Below are 18,541 nucleotides of genomic sequence, written 5' to 3' on the forward strand. Positions count from 1 at the left end.
TTTTTTTTCATATATTTAATAATATTTGGAAAAAAATAAAAATAACAAAATTTATTTACATATACTTGAAATAGCTAATTTTTTTTTTTTTTTTTTTTTTTTAATAATTTTAAAAAAATATATTATTAAAAAATTTTTAAAAATTAAATTTTTTTATTTTTTTTTTTTTTTTTTTTTTTTTAACTTTTGAAAAGCCATTTTTAATAGCTGTTCAGCATAAAACTGTTGTTCATATGGAGAATACTACCAAAATATATAGAATATATTATTAAATTAAATATGTTAAGGTTTTAATTATTTATAAGATAATGGAAATTATGAAATTGTCATAAATTATTTCCTAGTTAGCCATAGAATGGTTGATTAGGTAGCCTTTTCAAAAAGAAAAAAAAAAAAAAAAAAAAAAAAAAAACATAAAATAAAATAAATAAAAATAAAAATAATAATAATAATAATAAACAAATAAAGACATTTATAGCCCAATTAAAATAAATTATTTTATTTATTATTTTTATAATTGTTATCTTTTATTTTTATCCTTTTTTTTTTTTTTTTTTTATATATATATATATAATAATACATATTATATTACGACCAAAATTTATAAATTCTACATATTTTTAAATTCTTCTTTTTTTTTTGTATATATATATATATTTTTTTATTATAATATTCCATATGTCTTCATAACAACGATATTTTTATTTTTTATGTATTTTTCCATATTCTTTTAAATATATATTTGTATTTTGTTATATTTTTATTATATTCATATTTTTTTTTTTTTTGTGTGTCGCCATTTCTTTTATTTACATCTTTAAGATCTAAGGCGAATAATATATTTTTCATACGTTTTTAGAAACTGTCTTTTATAACACATTACGCTTGTTTCTCTACCTGAAATATTTGTTATTATTATTGTCAATTTTTGTTATATGTTTTAGAACATTTTAACTTTATCTATTTTAAACCGTCAATTAAAAAAATATATATATTCATACATACATACCTATTTCTTCATCTAAAAAATAAAACAAATATCAAATGAAGAAAGCATTTGTATTAATATTTTCCTGTCTCTTACTTTTTTTGCATCTGCACATTGTAAGAACGCATTATGCCAAAAATGAAGAGACAAATAATAAGGATACTAAATTGAAAAAGAAACGTAATTCCAAAACTTTCAATAAAAAATTAACAAACAAATCCTTTCTTCAAGTACAACATACTGTAGCAACTAGATCTGTACCACCGCCACCATGTCTTGGAGATGATTGCTTCTGCCAAAATTATTACGATTTAACATTAATTTTGGATGAATCTGCAAGCATAGGATCAAAAAATTGGAAAAACCATGTTATTCCATTTACTGATAAAATTATAAACGATTTAACAATAAGCAAAAATGAAGTACATGTAGGAATTTTGTTATTTTCTAGTAAAAATAGAGATTACGTTACTTATGGTGATGAATTAAGATATCAAAAAGATGAGCTTCTAAAAAAGGTAGAAAAATTAAAAAAAGACTATTATTGCGGAGGAGGAACAAAAATATTAGGTGCATTGAAATATTCCCTGGAAAATTATACAAAACATAAAAATGTTAGATATAATGCACCTAAAGTAACAATATTATTTACTGATGGTAATGAAAATTCTGCATCTAATAAAAAACTTTTGGAAATGGGTTTGACATACAGAAGAGAACGAGTAAAGTTATTAGTTCTTGGTGTAGCAGCTGCTGAAGATAAAAAGTTAAAATTAATAGCTGGGTGTGAAGAAAATACCAACTGCCCATATTCCATGAAAGCAGAATGGGAAACTATAAATGACATAACAAAGAGATTAACAAATAAAATATGTCATACAGAATCGGAAATAGAACCAGAACCACAGCCAGAACCTTCCACACCAACAACACATTGCCAAGGTGATGATTGCTTTTGTGAGGATTATTACGATTTAACTTTAATTTTAGATGAGTCACGAAGTATAACTCTCAACAAATGGAAGAATGACGTAGTTCCATTTGCCGAAAAAGTTTTGAATAATTTAAATATCGACAAAGATAAAATACATGTTGGAATTATGCGTTTCGCTAAATCTATGAAAACGGATACAGGTTATGAGCAGGAAACAAGATATATGAAAAACGATTTGATAAAATTAGTTAGAGAATTAAAAGATAAATATGGATCTGGTGGTGCTACCCATCTTGTCGATGCTTTACAATATTCATTAAAAACTTTCACAAGACACCCCAATAATAGAGTCGATGCACCTAAGGTAACAATATTATTTACGGATGGTAATGAAACTTCTAAAAAGGAAAAAGATATACGAGATATAGGATTATTATATAGAAAAGAAAATGTAAAGCTAATAGTAGTAGGGGTTAATTTAGCTACGGAGAAAAGTTTAAAATTATTAGCTGGTTGTACTGAAAATGAAGAATGTCTACGAGTTATTAAATGCGAATGGAATGATTTAACAAATATAACTAAAATACTTACGGATAAGATATGTAATACAGGATCGGTAGAATTACCAAAACCTGAAGAGAATCCTGAACCAGTAGAAAAACCAAATCCAGAGGAAAATCCTAATCCAGTGGAAAAACCAAATCCAGAAGAAAATCCTAATCCAGTGGAAAAACCAGAACCCGAAAAGAATCCTTGTATAAACATGGAAGATTGTTATTGTAAAGATTTTTATGATCTAACCTTAGTTTTAGATGAATCAGCTAGTATATCTGATTTAATATGGAGAAACGAAGTTATTCCATTTGCTTTGGAGATTATTAAAAGAATAAATATAAGTTATAAAAATGTGCACATGGGCGTTTTGCTTTTCTCTGAATACACTAGAGATATTGTTAGATTTTATGATAATGCAAGATATGAAAAAGGGACACTACAAACAAAAATAAATGATCTAAAAAGAGATTATAGAAGTGGAAAGAAGACATATATAACACAAGCTCTACGATATGCATTAACATATTATAGCAAACTTTCAAATAGAAAAGAAGCCCCTAAGGTAACCATGTTATTTACAGATGGAAATGATTCCAATGAATCAGAAAAGGGATTAAATGACATTGCATTGTTATATAGAAAAGAACATGTGAAATTATTGGTAGTAGGAGTTTCTACAGCAAGTGAGAATAAATTGAAAATGTTAGTTGGTTGTGCAACAAATGTTGTTTGCCCATTTGTTATTAAAACGGAGTGGGGATTATTGAAAAGTGTATCAGAAATGTTTGTAAAAAAAATATGTGACACTGGAGTGGTATTGCCACCTGGAAGTCCCTCTGAATCAACGCCTGGAAATCCTTCCGAGTCAACACCAGGAAGTCCCTCTGAATCATCACCTGGAAATCCATCCGAATCAACACCAGGAAGTCCCTCCGAATCATCACCTTGCAGTGGAACCGAATGTTTATGTCACAATACCTACGACTTAACATTAATTATAGACGAATCTGCAAGTATTGGATATTCTAACTGGGAAAAGGAAGTAGTTCCCTTTACTATAGGAATTGCAAGTAATTTAGAAATAAGTGAAAAGAAAGTGAATATGGGAATATTATTATTTTCTGACAAGATTAGAGAGTTCATTAAATATGGACAAAAAGAAAGTTATGATAAAAATAACTTAGTAAGAAGAATACACGATTTGAAAAAATATTATAAATCAGGAGGATTTTCATATATAGTAGAAGCTTTGAAATATGGATTATATTCATATGCAAAAAGTACATCTACTAGATTAGATGTTCCTAAAGTAAATATTTTGCTTACTGATGGGAATAATACAGATACGTCTGATTTTATTTTAACTGAAGTGAGTTCCTTATATAAGCAAGAAAACGTAAAGTTATTATTGATTGGTATTGGAGGTCCTACTATACATAAATTAAGATTGTTAGGTGGCTGTGATAAATCGGATGATGATTGTCCATATGTTGTAAAAGCAGAATGGAATAATTTAAAATATACATCAAATTTAATTATTGATAAAATATGTCATACAGATACTCCAGTAGAAAAACCAGGAGATAGTTCATCTGTATGTAACTCTAAGGATGATTGTATATGTAAGAATTATTTTGACTTGACATATATTGAAGTTCCAACATTAAATAGTACTTATACATGGAAAAGTGAGTTTATGGATTGTTCAAAAAATATAATGAATAGTATTGTTATAGATAAAAATAAGGTACATGTTTCCTTGATAATATCTTTAGAAAAGAAGTCTGTTCACCAAGGCTTTGATGATGTTAATTCTTATAATAAAAATGAATTAATAAAGACATTAGGAAAGTTAGAGAATTCTATGGTTTTAAACAAAACGAATATATTAGATTCATTAGTATATGGTATTCAACAATCTTTTGGAAAAGGACATAGAGAAAACGCGCCAAAAGTTACTATATTATTAACAAATAGTAATAGTGATATATCTGATGAGAAGGCATTACAAGATATATACTTAAATTACAAAGAGAGATCAATTAAGTTATTAATTATAGGTATAGGTATAACGAATAAGGAAAAATTATTTCATGCTGGAGGATGTAATATGAATGGGAATAATTGTCCACATGTATATGCATCTAAAAGTTTTTCATATATTGGTGGTGTTGATACATTTTTAGAAGAAAATAAATGTGATAATAGTAGTAGTAGTAGTGATAATAATGGAGGTGACAATGGGAATGGGACAGAAGGAAATGTAAATCCAGATACACCTTCATGTAATGATAATGATGATGATGATGATAAATGTAATAATGATGACAGTAATATAATATGTACAAAGGTTTTAGATATAGCTGTAGTATTAGATCAGTCTAGTAATATATCCAAAGATCAATGGAATGTATATGTAAAACAGTTTGTTATAAATACAGTGAACCAAAACTATTTGTCAAAATATCGAAGTCATATAACTATTGTAAAAATGGGAAAGAGTACTAAAGAAAAATGGAGTTTAAACAAAAAAATTAGTTATCAAAAGAAGAAGATTATTAAAAAAATAAATAAATTACCAATATCTTATTCAAAGAAGAAGGATATAGCAAAGAGCTTAAAGTATGTAAGGACAAAAGTATTTAAAAAAAGTGAAACAAATAGAAAAAAATTAATAATAATGTTAGTTGAAGGCAAATCAAACAGTAATATGAATGATTTGAGAAAAGAAGTTGGATTATTAAAAGTAAATAATATTGATTTTTTTGCATACGCAATAGATAATATAGACCAAACGGAATACAAAATACTTGGAGATTGTGAAAGTTCAGTAGACATGGGAATTATGGGGAATTCACCATCATCTCCTTCTTATTTGCCATGTAAAAATATAGTTAAAGTATCATGGGATACATTATTATCTTCAACAGATATACATATGAAGTATATTTGTAATGGTTATCCTGAAGATGCCGAATGTTCTGAATGGGAAGAATGGAGTCCCTGCCCTGAAACTTGTCCAACAATGAATAATAATAATAATAATAATAATGTTAGTGATAGTAATAATAGAACATATTTTCCACATCTAAGCAAACGGGAAAGGAAAGGACCATACACATTAAAAGGAGAAGAATATATGGGTGAGAAATATGGAAGTTCTTGTATGGAATTAAAATCTATTGAATATCGATCATGCCCTATAAATGCAGGTTGTAATGATATGTGCGGAGATTTTGGTGAATGGAGTGAGTGTAGTGCAACGTGTGGAGAAGGTATACGAGTAAGGAATAGAGATAATTCTTTAGACAATGATGACAAATGTAAATTATTTAATTCAACTGAGATGGAAGCATGTAATATTCAAGAATGTGATGATAATAATAATGTAGATATATGTGAGGATATTGGAGAATGGAGTGATTGGTCCTCTTGTTCTAAAACTTGTGGATATTCAACAAGAAGTAGAACGTTTACTATTTTACCAGAATATATAGGAGAATATCCTAACTGCAAAACCTTTGAAAGGAGTGAAACAGAAGTATGTGCTTTTATTCCTGCATGTTCTGATGAAACATGTTTTGAATGGGAAGAGTGGAATGAATGGTCTTCTCCATGTAGTCCTAGGAAAAGAGTTCAGAAAGCTCGAGTATTAAAAAATAATGGTGTTATTAATAGTAGTGGCGATAATAATAATAATAATAATAATGCTAAAAGAGGGATGGAGCATGCACATTCTACATTTACTTCTTATAATAATAAAAAATCTGATATATGTGAAGAAGAAGTGCGACATTATTTAAATAAAGTAGAATATGATGAGGAATCTACATGTGAAAATAAAAACCCTTGTGGTGATTGGTCAGACTGGTCTGAGTGTGATAGGACATGTAATGTTGGTGTTCGAATACGATATTTTATATCTCACATGTTTGATATGGTTGCAGATGAAGATGAAAAGGAATGTTTAGAATATTATAATAAAGTTGAAACGGAAGATTGTTTGCATTTACCACCATGTGACGGAGGTGAATGTAGTGATTGGGAAACTTGGGTAGAATGTAAAGAAGAAGATATGATTGGAAACAATTGTCATAAACCAAATAAAAAAATATTAACTAGAAAGTTGGAATTATTGAAAAATAAAGATATAACAAGATCAAAAAATACATCTGATGTTTGTAATGACTATACATTATTTAGAGAAGAAGATTGTCCTCAATCAAATGATACATGTATAAATGCATTATGTAATGAATGGGAAGAATGGGGAGATTGTTCCAGTACTTGTGGAGAGGGATCATTTAAAATAAGAAAAAGAAAAGCACCTTTAGAATTGATACCTGCATCTCAAGATATAAATGGAAATATTGGTTTGACATGTGCACAACAAAATATAAAAGTTGAGGAAAGAGAAGCTTGTATAGTTCCAGCATGTGAAGATGAATCTACAAACGGAGGAACAGTAGTAGATGGATCTACTACTCCTTCTTCTCCATCTGACAGTAATAATAATGATGGATCATCGGGTAATAATACAGGAGATTCAAATGATAAAAAGGGTATGGGAACAGGTGAAAAGGTTTCGATAGCTGCTGGAGTAATAGGATTAGTAGCCTTAGCAGCAGGAGGTTTGATATATGGATACAATACGTTAAATGGTGGAGAGCCCCCTCATAGTTCTAATATGGAATTTGAAAATGTGGAGAACAATACAGGTGCAGAAGAGCAAGAAAATGAGGATTTTGAGGTAGTGGACGCGGATGACCCTATGTGGAACTGATCCACGTGTCTTTAAAAAAAAAAAATAAAAAAAAAATAAAATAAAATAAAAATAAAATAAAATAAAATAGAATTACGTTTGTGAATAAATAAATATATATGTTATATATACTGGTGAATAGAAAGCCCTTTTTGTAATAATAATGTTTCTTGGATTTTTTTTCTTACTTTTTCTGAATATTTATATATTATATATACGGACTAACATGTATATATATATATATATATATATATATATATATATATGTATATTTATTTATTTATATTTATATATATTTTAAATTTTGTTAAGATTCATTGGTTCTATACAAAATAAACATTATAAAAATATCATTCCCACTGGATACATACATATATATATATATATATATATATATTTATTGTTTTGTATTTGTGAGGGGAATAAACTTTTAGTTCGAATGAGTTTAAAATATTAAATAAATATAATATGCGTATTCTTATTTTAATAAGTACATCAATTTTATGAATGCAAAGCTAAAAAAAAAATTCTTTTCTTATGTCTAGAAGATAAAAAAAAAAAATAAAAAAATACATACATATATTATATTCTATATATATGAGGAACATTTTGAGGGATTATTATGATATATAATATTATCTAATATATTAAAATTATATATATATATATATATATATATATATATATATATATATTTTTGTATTTTTAATTCTATATATAGATAGAGAGAAAAAATGGATTTTGAAATATGTTCAGACGATGATAATTTTCAAAAGGAAAAAAAGGAGCATTTAGATATTTCTTACTTTGAGAAATTCATCGTGGATGCTGATAATAAAGAAAATTTTGATAAAAGCTATGATACTTATTTTAAGACTGTTAATAAGAATTTCATATATACGTGTCATCATCTTTTTAATGCTCATAACGAGGATAATGTGAAGAAAGTAAAATTAAAAAAAAAAAAAAAGAAATATATAAATATATACAGTACAACATTGAACACTTCATAAAGAATGTAAAATATTTAATTGTTGTAGATTTTATCATATTATGAACCAAATGTGGATATAGAAGAGTTCAAAAAGAAAATAGCACGTGCTTACAAGTACATTCAAAAAATGAGTAAAATTTTTTTTTTTTTTTTTTTTTTTTTTTTCTGGATATACATTTTAATATATGTTATATTCTCTTTATAGTTTTAAATATGTGTTGCTTGAGAATAATAGGATGCGCCAAGAGGATAAATATTTGGTAGTTCACAATATATATATATATTTATATTATTCATTTGAAATTTGTTGTATTATTATTATAATTATACGTTTGTCTTTCATTTTAAAAAATATTTCACTAATAAATTGACCATCAGGAGAGTTTGTTAAAGATAGAAAATGATCTGAGAAATCATAAATTGAAACTTAGGTATACAAAAATGTACATATATATATATATATATATATATATATTTATTTATTTATTTATGATTGTGTTTTTTTCATTGCAACTATTTAGTTATGACAAGGATGCAGAAAAGGTTATGAACAAAAGGAACTTTAGAGAATATGAAAATTGTGAAAAATTTTATCTGGTAATATATATATTTATGTACTACTAAGCATAATTGAGAGAAAAATATATATATATGTATGTATGTATATTTTTTTTTTTTTTTTTTTTTCTTATCCTTTTGTGAAGGAAAAAGAATATTTAAAGAAAAGGAAAAGAATTGATTTTATAATAAAATATTTTATAAATGCAGCAAAAGAAATAAACAACATAGATCTAAACTGTGGGAATTCATTTTTTAGTTATGATCATTTATGTTTTTTACAAAGAAAATTTTTGCTTGAAAAAATAGAAGATATGAATGAACTTACACAAAACAATGCTCTTATGAATAAATTGATTGATGAAACTGAAAGAGAAAATATATTTAAAGAACCTATGGAAAATAATGAAAAGAATGAGAAATATTCACAAGAAAATTATCCAGACAAATTATATACATACAAGTTGGATGAAGATTGTGTATTTTTAAAACCTCATAATATCGATTCCTTTTTTCTCTTAGATTTAAAAAATATTTATGGTTTGTTCCAAAAAAGTTATATACTCATAAATCAATAAATAAATAAATATATATATATATATATACATATATATTTATTATGTGTTATTTCCTTTTCAAGTTGGAAAACAAATCAGGGGGAAGGAAAAATATGGTTATTTATGTCTAATCAAATATTTAAGTAATTTTGATGAATATTTTTATAGAAAGGAAAAAAAGGGGAATGAAAGAAATGAATTCCCTTATGATCAAAGAAAGAAAATATTTGAAAGGTTGGAAGATGTAGATTATAATTCTGTAATAGAGAAAATGGTTAGTTATAAAGGGGAATATATATATATATATATAGATATATTTATATGTTCATACTTTTTTTTTTTTTTTTTATTTTTAGGGTGAAAAATATTTTCTTCCATTACCAAAGGAGGATGTGGAAAAAAGTTAGCCATATTCAATAAATTTGAAATGTTATTAATTTCTTTTTGTAGATATAGTCATATGTTCCTATAATAATTAATGTATAAATGTTTAAACAAACAAACAAAAAAAAAAAACATTTTCTTTCTTTCTTACTTTGTGTTTATAATATGTATGGTTCAGATATTAAGGAGTTACGCATTTTAAAGTTTTTATTGTTGAAACTATTTAGAAAAAGGTTAAGGCAAAAATATATATATATATATATATATATATTTAGAATTATATTTTAATAATTTCAACTTGTATATTCCATTTTCTCCTCATCATAGGTGTAAATCAAAACATTGTGATAGGAAATTCTCTTTTCCATTAAAAATTGTTATTACGGGCAAAATAAAGAAAGGTATCATATATTCAAAAAAAAAAAAAAAATGCATTTATATGTATAAATATAAACATATATATATATATATATATATATATATATATTTATATTTATATATGTGTTATTTTTTTTTTTCCTTTTTAGAAACGCTACTTTTAGCTAGATACCTGAAAAAAAAGTTCACATTAAAAATATACGATTTTAATAAGATAAAAAAGGAAGTTGAACATATATGTAGTAATAATAATAGATATATATCAAACGGTAATTATAAATAATTAATAGTTATAAGGGTTACACATAAAAAGAAAACATATAAATATATATATATATATATATATATATATTTATTTATTATTTTTTTTTTTGAATATATGTCTAACAACATCAGACAAGAATGACGAGAATGTAAAAAACAAAATGAACATAATAAAAAAGTTAAAAGAGATATTAAAAAAACTTGATGAAAAGAAAGAGAATACTTTTCAAGTGGATTTATTATATTATCGTATAAAATATGATGAAGATATATTTTATAGAGATAAAGAAAAAAGAAATAATAAGATTATCAAAAATGGAAAGATGAAAAAATATTATGGTTACATTATTATAAACTTTTTTTTTTCATTAAAAGATTATATAATGTATGAATATAAAGCGAAGAAATTTTTTCTTTACAACAAATACATACATATAGGGTATGTGAAAAAAGAAAAGAAAATTCAATCGATTAATTTTTCACCTGATGAAGAAGATACTATGGAAAGTACAGATATTAAAAAAATGAATACACAACAGAATAACAAAAAAGACGAAGAAGAAGAAGAAGAAGGGGAAAAAAAAAAAAACTTAAAAAAAAAAAAACATGTTTCAATAACAAATGAGAACAATTCAATAGACAAGAATGATGAGAATATTATAAAAAAGGATACAAATATATTAAAAGATAATAGTAATGATAATAATATTATATCTTATCATGAAGATATTAATAATTATAATAAACATATTGAAAATAATATTTTATTTTTTTCAAATTTTATATGTCCAGTAGATGATTTATTTTATATGAAAAAAAATTATGGAGGTGCTATAGATTTCCATTTTCATATTGAGAAAAGTTTGAAACAAATAAATTCAATTTTATATAAATGTATTAATAATAACTGTTCATGTCATATGAAAGAAAAAAAAAAAAGAAGAACAAAACAAATTGATAAATATACAAACGATAATAAAATATATAAAGAAAAGGAATATATAAGAGAAATTAACAATGAAGAAAAAAAAAATATAGAAAACGAAATATTATTATATCAGAAAAAATATATATTTAGAAAAAAAAATAATAATTTGAAAAATTATTTCAAGAAGAAAATTCATATTCAATGTAACATTAAAAATACAAAGTATTTATATGATCCACAGAATATAAAGGATATAATAATAGGAGATAAAGAGATACAAAGTAAATATTACAAACTTTATAATAATGAATCCAAATTAGATTACATTGAACAAAAGAATATAAAGAAGGATAAAAAAATATATGATTCCAATTTTTATATTGTAAATAAAATATTCCAGTTTGATAAAAATTTTATAGAGATCGAAAATTTTTTAAAAAATTATAATAAAAAAATTGGACGCTTATATGAAAGATATTATGTTATTAAAAAACAAAATATAAAAGATATATATATATATACAAATAGATTATTATCAAAAGTTTTTTTTTTAATTAAAAAGAAAAAAGCAAAAAAAAATATGAATCATAAGAAACATATGAATTATTATAATAAAAAATGTTATAATAATGATAATAGTAGCAATAAATATTATGATAATCTTATAAATAATGAAGATAATAAGAATGAGAATATTTATGATGAAAAATATTTTATGAGAAGAATAAATATAGATAATACCATGTCTTTTTATTTTAAAATTAGCTATTGTAATATAATAAAAAGATATATTATTCATTTATTTAATTTATTTATATGGAAAATAAAAATGGAAAAAAATATAAAGAAAGGTATAAAGTATATATATAAAAATATTACAAGATTTATAGATTTTATAAATTCTATAAAATATATAAATGAGTTTATTGAAATGTATAATAAATATTGTGAATTAGAAATTAAAAATGATGAGGTTCAATTATTATTACTTGAAAAATTGAATCAAATACAACAAATTATATGGTCAGATATTATAGAACAAAGAAATTATAATATTTATCATAATAAAGATATTTTATATATATATAAATGGGTATATATACAAATATATTTAATATTATATCATGAATTTTATTTAATTAATATAGAACATCAATTATATATTGATATAGATTCTTTTGTAAACGAATTATTATATTCTATCATACACATTAATATAATAACAAATACATTAAAAAATGATAAAAAAAATAAAACAAATATATCTTCTATATTTACATATATGCCAAAAAATATAAAAGAATTATTTACATATTATCATGATCAAAATTATTTTGATTTTCCATTCATCAATACAATATTGATAAATATGAATAAGTTATTTATACCAATTATATCAAATAATATTATACACCATAATAATAATAATAATAATAATAATAATAATAATAATAATAATAGTAATAATATTAATAGTAATAGTAATAATCATATGACACATAAAATTAAAAATGATGATACTATAGAAAATATCATATTTTCAAAAAGAGAAAAATATATTCATATGTGGGTAAAAGAATTTCGTTCTATAAATAATTATAAATTCTTTTATAAAATAAAATATCTACTTAATAATTTATTAATAATATTAAGAACATATTTTTTCATCTTTCAAGAATTAAATATTTATATTTATAATTTTATAACATTACATTATTTTTGTGTATATAAAAAAATAAATTATATTTTTGAAAGGTTAAAAAAATATGTTCGAACCCATCGACGTATTCCTTTTTATTATACTACAGCACTTACTACAAAAAGAGAAAAGAAAAAAAAGAAGAAACTACAAGTTAAAATATTAAATATGCAAGAGATAAACAATGAGGAGAAACAATTATATATGACACAAAATATATATAATATGAATATCTTAATAGATAATAGAATTAATAAAAAAAGACATATATTTAATATAAGAAAATTTTTGAACCATATTTTAAGTTACATATATATTTCACAATATTTTCTAGTCATATCAAAAGAAGATTTACAAAATTTTATGATAAGTAGTTTATATTTTATAAAAGACAGAAAGAAAAAAATGAATTCTTTTATATTTCTTAGGGATATTTTAAATTCATATGTAAAAATATATTCTGTAAATAAAAGTTTGTTCATATTACCAACCGGTTTAATGTATCATGCATATAATTATCATCATAATATGGAAAATAATAAAGAACAAGAGGAACACATATTCATTTTGCATTTTTTCTTTTTCCTGATTTTTTATTTTTATTCAAAACCTAAAAAAAATCATCTCAAAAAGGTGACTCCTAAAAGTGTTCACCCTTAAACATTACGATCAAAGAAATATATATATATATATATATTTATATATATATATATATATATATATATATATATATATATATTTTTATTTTTATTTTTATTTTTACTTTTTAGATTTTTTTTAGATATTTACATGTTATGCAAAAAAAAATGAATGATCAAGGAATAGACGAACAGAAAAAAATCGAAACAATCAAAAAACAATTTTCTTTCTTACATTTTGACCAAGATACTTATGAATGTAAAGAAAAACTATTATGTGATTATTTTTATGTCTCACTAAATCATCTAAAAGATTCAGAAATAAAAACTTCAGAACAGATTGAATTGTTGAAGAGGGGATGTAATTCAAAGTCTGAGAAATTAACAAATGTGGAAAATATAGAAAATGTGGAGAATATAAAAAATATGGAAAATATTAAAAATATAGAAAATATTAAAAATATAGAAAATATTAAAAATATAGAAAATATTAAAAATATAACACATTTAACATATAACGAGTTTGCCTCCTTGGGATTATTTAATTTTATAAAAAAAAAACACAGAAAAGAGAAACACAAAAGATATTATATAAAAGAAGAAAATGAAAACTATGAAATTCGTTTATTAAATAAATTTTTATTTAAAACTTTTTTGATGTTTGAATTATTTCCTCATTTTAATAAAAATATTTGTATATACATGAAGAATTATTTATTTAAATTTATTGTTGATTACCTTCCATCATTAAAAATATGGGTAGAGGAGAAAATACAAAAAATGGAAAAAAAACTTAATACTTTAAATCTAAATTCCGAAGAAATATTTGTAAAAGAAGATGATGATAAAAATGTCGATGGATTAAAAAATGAACGAGTAGAAATATCTCAAACGTATAAAGTATCAAAAGAAGAAAAAACAAAAATGGTAATAAATATATATATATATATATATATATATATATATTTATATATTTATATTTATATATTTATATACTTATTATAAGATGAATGATATGGCTACTCAATAAAGTGGAATATACATACATATATATAATACATATTTTACCTTTATCAGATAAGAGTAATAGATATATTTCTATTTTTTCTTATGGATTATAATTATAATTTTTAAAACATTTATCAATGAATCTTTTAATAAGTGTGTAACGTTTAAAAAAAAAAAAAAAAAAAAAATAACAAAATGACATAATAACATAATAACATAATAAGGGTATATTAATTTCGATAATATTCCCTTAAAAATATATGTACATAAAAATAAAAAATATATATATATATATATATATATATATATATACATACATATATGTATGTATTTATTTATTTATTTATATATTTTTTATTTTATTATTCTTCAGAATAATGTCTCATCAAAATTAAAAAAAACAGTAGACTCCAAAATACGTTGATCATATTTATTAAAAAAAACTTCAATAGTATTTTGGAAATTTTTTACATAGGGTGAATTTTGAAAGAAATCTTTTAAATAATTAACAATAGCAAATTTAGATTCACTTTTCATTTTTTCATTATTACCTACAATATCAAATGTTGTTTTTTGTTTTTCTTCATATGAAGATGTTTTATTATATTGTGAATCATCATTAATTATTTTGACATTATCTATATCATTCATATGATATAAGTCATCTTTTTCGTTTTTATATAATATATCATCATAATTACTATTATTATTATTATTATTATTATTATCATTTATGTTATTTATATTATTTGTATTATTTATATAACTTTGCTTTTCATTTACATTATTAGTATTATTAATTTCTTTTTCTTCTTTATTTATATCATTTGGATATAAAGTGTTAAATAATTTATTTACATTCTTTCTCATTTTTAAACCACCATTCATATTATTATTACTATTATTATGACTATTCATTTCTGAATTGTTAATATTTCTTCCTTTAGGTCTCTTCATATCATACACCTCACTAAAATTCAATTCACTTAAATCATTATTCCTATTTTTATTCATAAGAATGTTAGTAAATAAAGTATTCCCATTTTCTTTACTTTTTGATGTGCTATAAGAAGAAACAAATATACAATGAATCAAATATGTGAAATATAATAAGACTCTCAAGTTTAAATGATACATTTTTTTTTTTTTTTAATCTTTAAAAAAAATCAAACTTGAGTAAATAAATTATTATATATATATATGTATAAATATGAATACGATAATATGTATATATTACATTCAAAAAAATAAAAAAATAAAAAATAAAATTTTTTTTTTTTAATAATCAACTAATATATTTTTCTTTCTTTTCTCTTGTATTAAAATTTATAACAAATTTTTAAGAATGTATTATATTAATATATATAAGCCATTTACTTTTTTCCATAGTTTCAAGTCATATGATATAATATGTAAATAAATAAATATATATATAATAATATTATATTATATGATTATTTTTGTGTTTTTTTTATTTTTTCGCATATATATATATATACATATATATATTTTTTTTTTCAAGGTTTCCTTTAGTGTAAAATAATTTATTTTTTTTTTTTTTTTTTTTTTTTTTTTTAGGTGAAAAAATAAAATATATTGATGGTACCTTATTATGTACATATATATAATAATATTATTATGGATTGTTTTAAATATGTAATAAAAAAAAAAAAAAAACTAAAAAGTGTACTTAAATATATATATATTAAATATACATATATTAAATATACATATATAAATATACATATATAAATATACATATATAAATATACATATATAAATATACATATATTTTTATTTATTATTTTAATATATTGTATATATTTTTTTATATCTTGCCAGTTTAATTTTTTGTATTTTTTCATTATATAACTCGAATAATATATATTATTATAACTCCTCATTCTCACAAGAATGACCCCATTATTTTTGATAATTAATATATATATAATATCACATATTTTAATAATTTGAAAAAATATATATATATATTATATATATATATAATATATATAATAATATTCTCTTCTTATATACAACTAGCTATTATATTATTTCCTCTAAATATAATACACAACCTTTTTTGTTTATTTTTTTAATTATTTATATATGAATATGCCTAAAATAATTGATCATATATATTTTTTATCCTTTATAATAATCATACAAATATCTCGAAAAAAAAAAAACTTATTATTTTTTATTTTGTAATACCTTAAGGTATATAAAATATGATATATAAATGAACAAGTTGAAATGTTTTCTTTGTATGATTTATATTTCCAAAATATTTATTTGAATATATAAACATTTGTGTGTGTATTTTTTTATATTTTTTTAAATTAGTTATGAGTACCTTTTATATACATATTATATGAATATTATTATTCTTATATAAATGGTAGTATATATATAAAATAAATAAACAAAATAAAACAAAATAAAACAAAAATAATAACATTGTATACTTAAAAAGAAAACCTTAAAAAAAAAAAAATATAATAAATAAATATATATATATATATATATATATATTTATATTTATATATTGCTGTGCACACGTGTTAGTACATATTTATGCGTGTCAGTAAAGCCTATACAATTTACTCATATTATTTCTTAGGGCAATTATATTTTGTTTTTTCCATGATATAAAACCTGGTAAATCAGAATATTTTCTTTGGTATTTAAAATGTGGAACTAATAAATACATGGTTTCTTTTCTTAAAGGATTAAGTATTATATCAATATGTTGTATTTTGTTTTCTATTTTTTTTATAGATAAAGTTAAAGAAACTTTTTCAAGTGAAAACGAATTATATTTTTTTAAAATATTCATTTTATGTTTTAAGCATAATAATTGTTCATTTAATTTAAATTTTTGTATTTCATAAAATTCTCTTTCTTCTTGTTTTTTTAACATATCCTTTGCTCTTAAACATTGATCATGAATAGCTCTTCTTGATAAAACAGTCAAAATCCTTTTCATTGTTAACTTTACTTTTTTTAATCTACCATGTTGTAACATTTTTGTATTATTTTGTAAATGAAAATATTGTTCTCCTAATAATTTATTCTTTTCTTTTAAACATATATAATATAATTTATGTAAGTCTTCAAAACTCTTCTTCCTTAATAAAACACAAGGCCAAGCATCTCCTGTTCTACTATATTCAACTTTCTTTTTCATATCCACATTATTATCAAGAAAACTATTTTTCCACAATTCTTCTATTCCTCGCTTCACCACAAAATTTAATCTTCTATTCACACGAAAAAATGACATAACAAAATAACAGGCACACAAAATAAAATAAATAAATAAATATATATATATATATATATATGTATACATTTATGTTAACTATAATGTTTTATAAAATATATCATTTTCCTACATAATAATATATAAATTAGGAGCAAGAAAATGCATATACCTTTCACATATATATATATATATATATATATTATAATTATACCCTTTATATATTTAATGAAAAAAATAATTATTATTATTTATTTTATGTGTGTATTTTTTTTTTTTTTTTTCTCCTTTTTTTTAATTCATTTGATATCCCTTTCTAGCCTTAATATGAAATGCATTTATTCAGATGCCTTTATTTAATTAATTATTTATTAATATACCTGTATTTATTATTTAATTCTTTTTTTATTTTTTCAAACAGTGTATATAAATATAAATATATATATATATAACATTTTGTAACCTCTTATATTATACCTGACGCCTCAATATTTTGAAGGCCAAAAAAAAAGAAAAAAATAGATATACATATATATATATATATATATATATATATATTTATTTATTTATGAGCTTTCATTTCATATGTGTGAAAATCAAATAATTATTATCATTCAATTTTTTTGTAA

At 21.7% G+C, this 18,541-nt stretch overlaps 4 protein-coding genes across 4 annotated transcripts; 2 read left to right on the forward strand and 2 right to left on the reverse strand.

The window, feature by feature from the left end:
* Positions 1 to 1,044: 1,044 nt before the first annotated feature.
* PGSY75_0315200 (circumsporozoite- and TRAP-related protein) lies at positions 1,045 to 7,260 on the forward strand (the record flags this gene model as incomplete). Its single annotated transcript, XM_018784004.1, has 1 exon — positions 1,045 to 7,260. One exon carries the CDS (start codon positions 1,045 to 1,047, stop codon positions 7,258 to 7,260), a length of 6,216 nt encoding a protein of 2,071 aa, XP_018643587.1.
* Positions 7,261 to 7,973: 713 nt separating this feature from the next.
* Positions 7,974 to 14,773, forward strand: PGSY75_0315300 (hypothetical protein; the record flags this gene model as incomplete). The annotated part of the gene is made up of 14 exons (XM_018784005.1): positions 7,974 to 8,186; positions 8,280 to 8,347; positions 8,439 to 8,493; positions 8,612 to 8,664; positions 8,755 to 8,830; positions 8,938 to 9,331; positions 9,432 to 9,622; positions 9,705 to 9,750; positions 9,911 to 9,965; positions 10,060 to 10,133; positions 10,260 to 10,379; positions 10,507 to 13,634; positions 13,772 to 14,539; positions 14,717 to 14,773. The coding sequence occupies 14 exons, from the start codon at positions 7,974 to 7,976 to the stop codon at positions 14,771 to 14,773; spliced, it is 5,298 nt and encodes a 1,765-aa protein (XP_018643588.1).
* Positions 14,774 to 15,016: 243 nt separating this feature from the next.
* On the reverse strand, positions 15,017 to 15,784 carry PGSY75_0315400 (hypothetical protein; the record flags this gene model as incomplete). Its single annotated transcript, XM_018784006.1, has 1 exon — positions 15,017 to 15,784. The coding sequence occupies one exon, from the start codon at positions 15,782 to 15,784 to the stop codon at positions 15,017 to 15,019; it is 768 nt and encodes a 255-aa protein (XP_018643589.1).
* A 1,447-nt stretch (positions 15,785 to 17,231) lies between these two features.
* PGSY75_0315500 (putative mitochondrial ribosomal protein L29/L47 precursor) lies at positions 17,232 to 17,933 on the reverse strand (the record flags this gene model as incomplete). Its single annotated transcript, XM_018784007.1, has 1 exon — positions 17,232 to 17,933. The coding sequence occupies one exon, from the start codon at positions 17,931 to 17,933 to the stop codon at positions 17,232 to 17,234; it is 702 nt and encodes a 233-aa protein (XP_018643590.1).
* Positions 17,934 to 18,541: the final 608 nt, after the last annotated feature.

Source organism: Plasmodium gaboni, chromosome 3 (assembly GCF_001602025.1).
Source record: "Plasmodium gaboni strain SY75 chromosome 3, whole genome shotgun sequence".
NCBI classification, from domain to species: Eukaryota; Apicomplexa; class Aconoidasida; order Haemosporida; family Plasmodiidae; genus Plasmodium; species Plasmodium gaboni.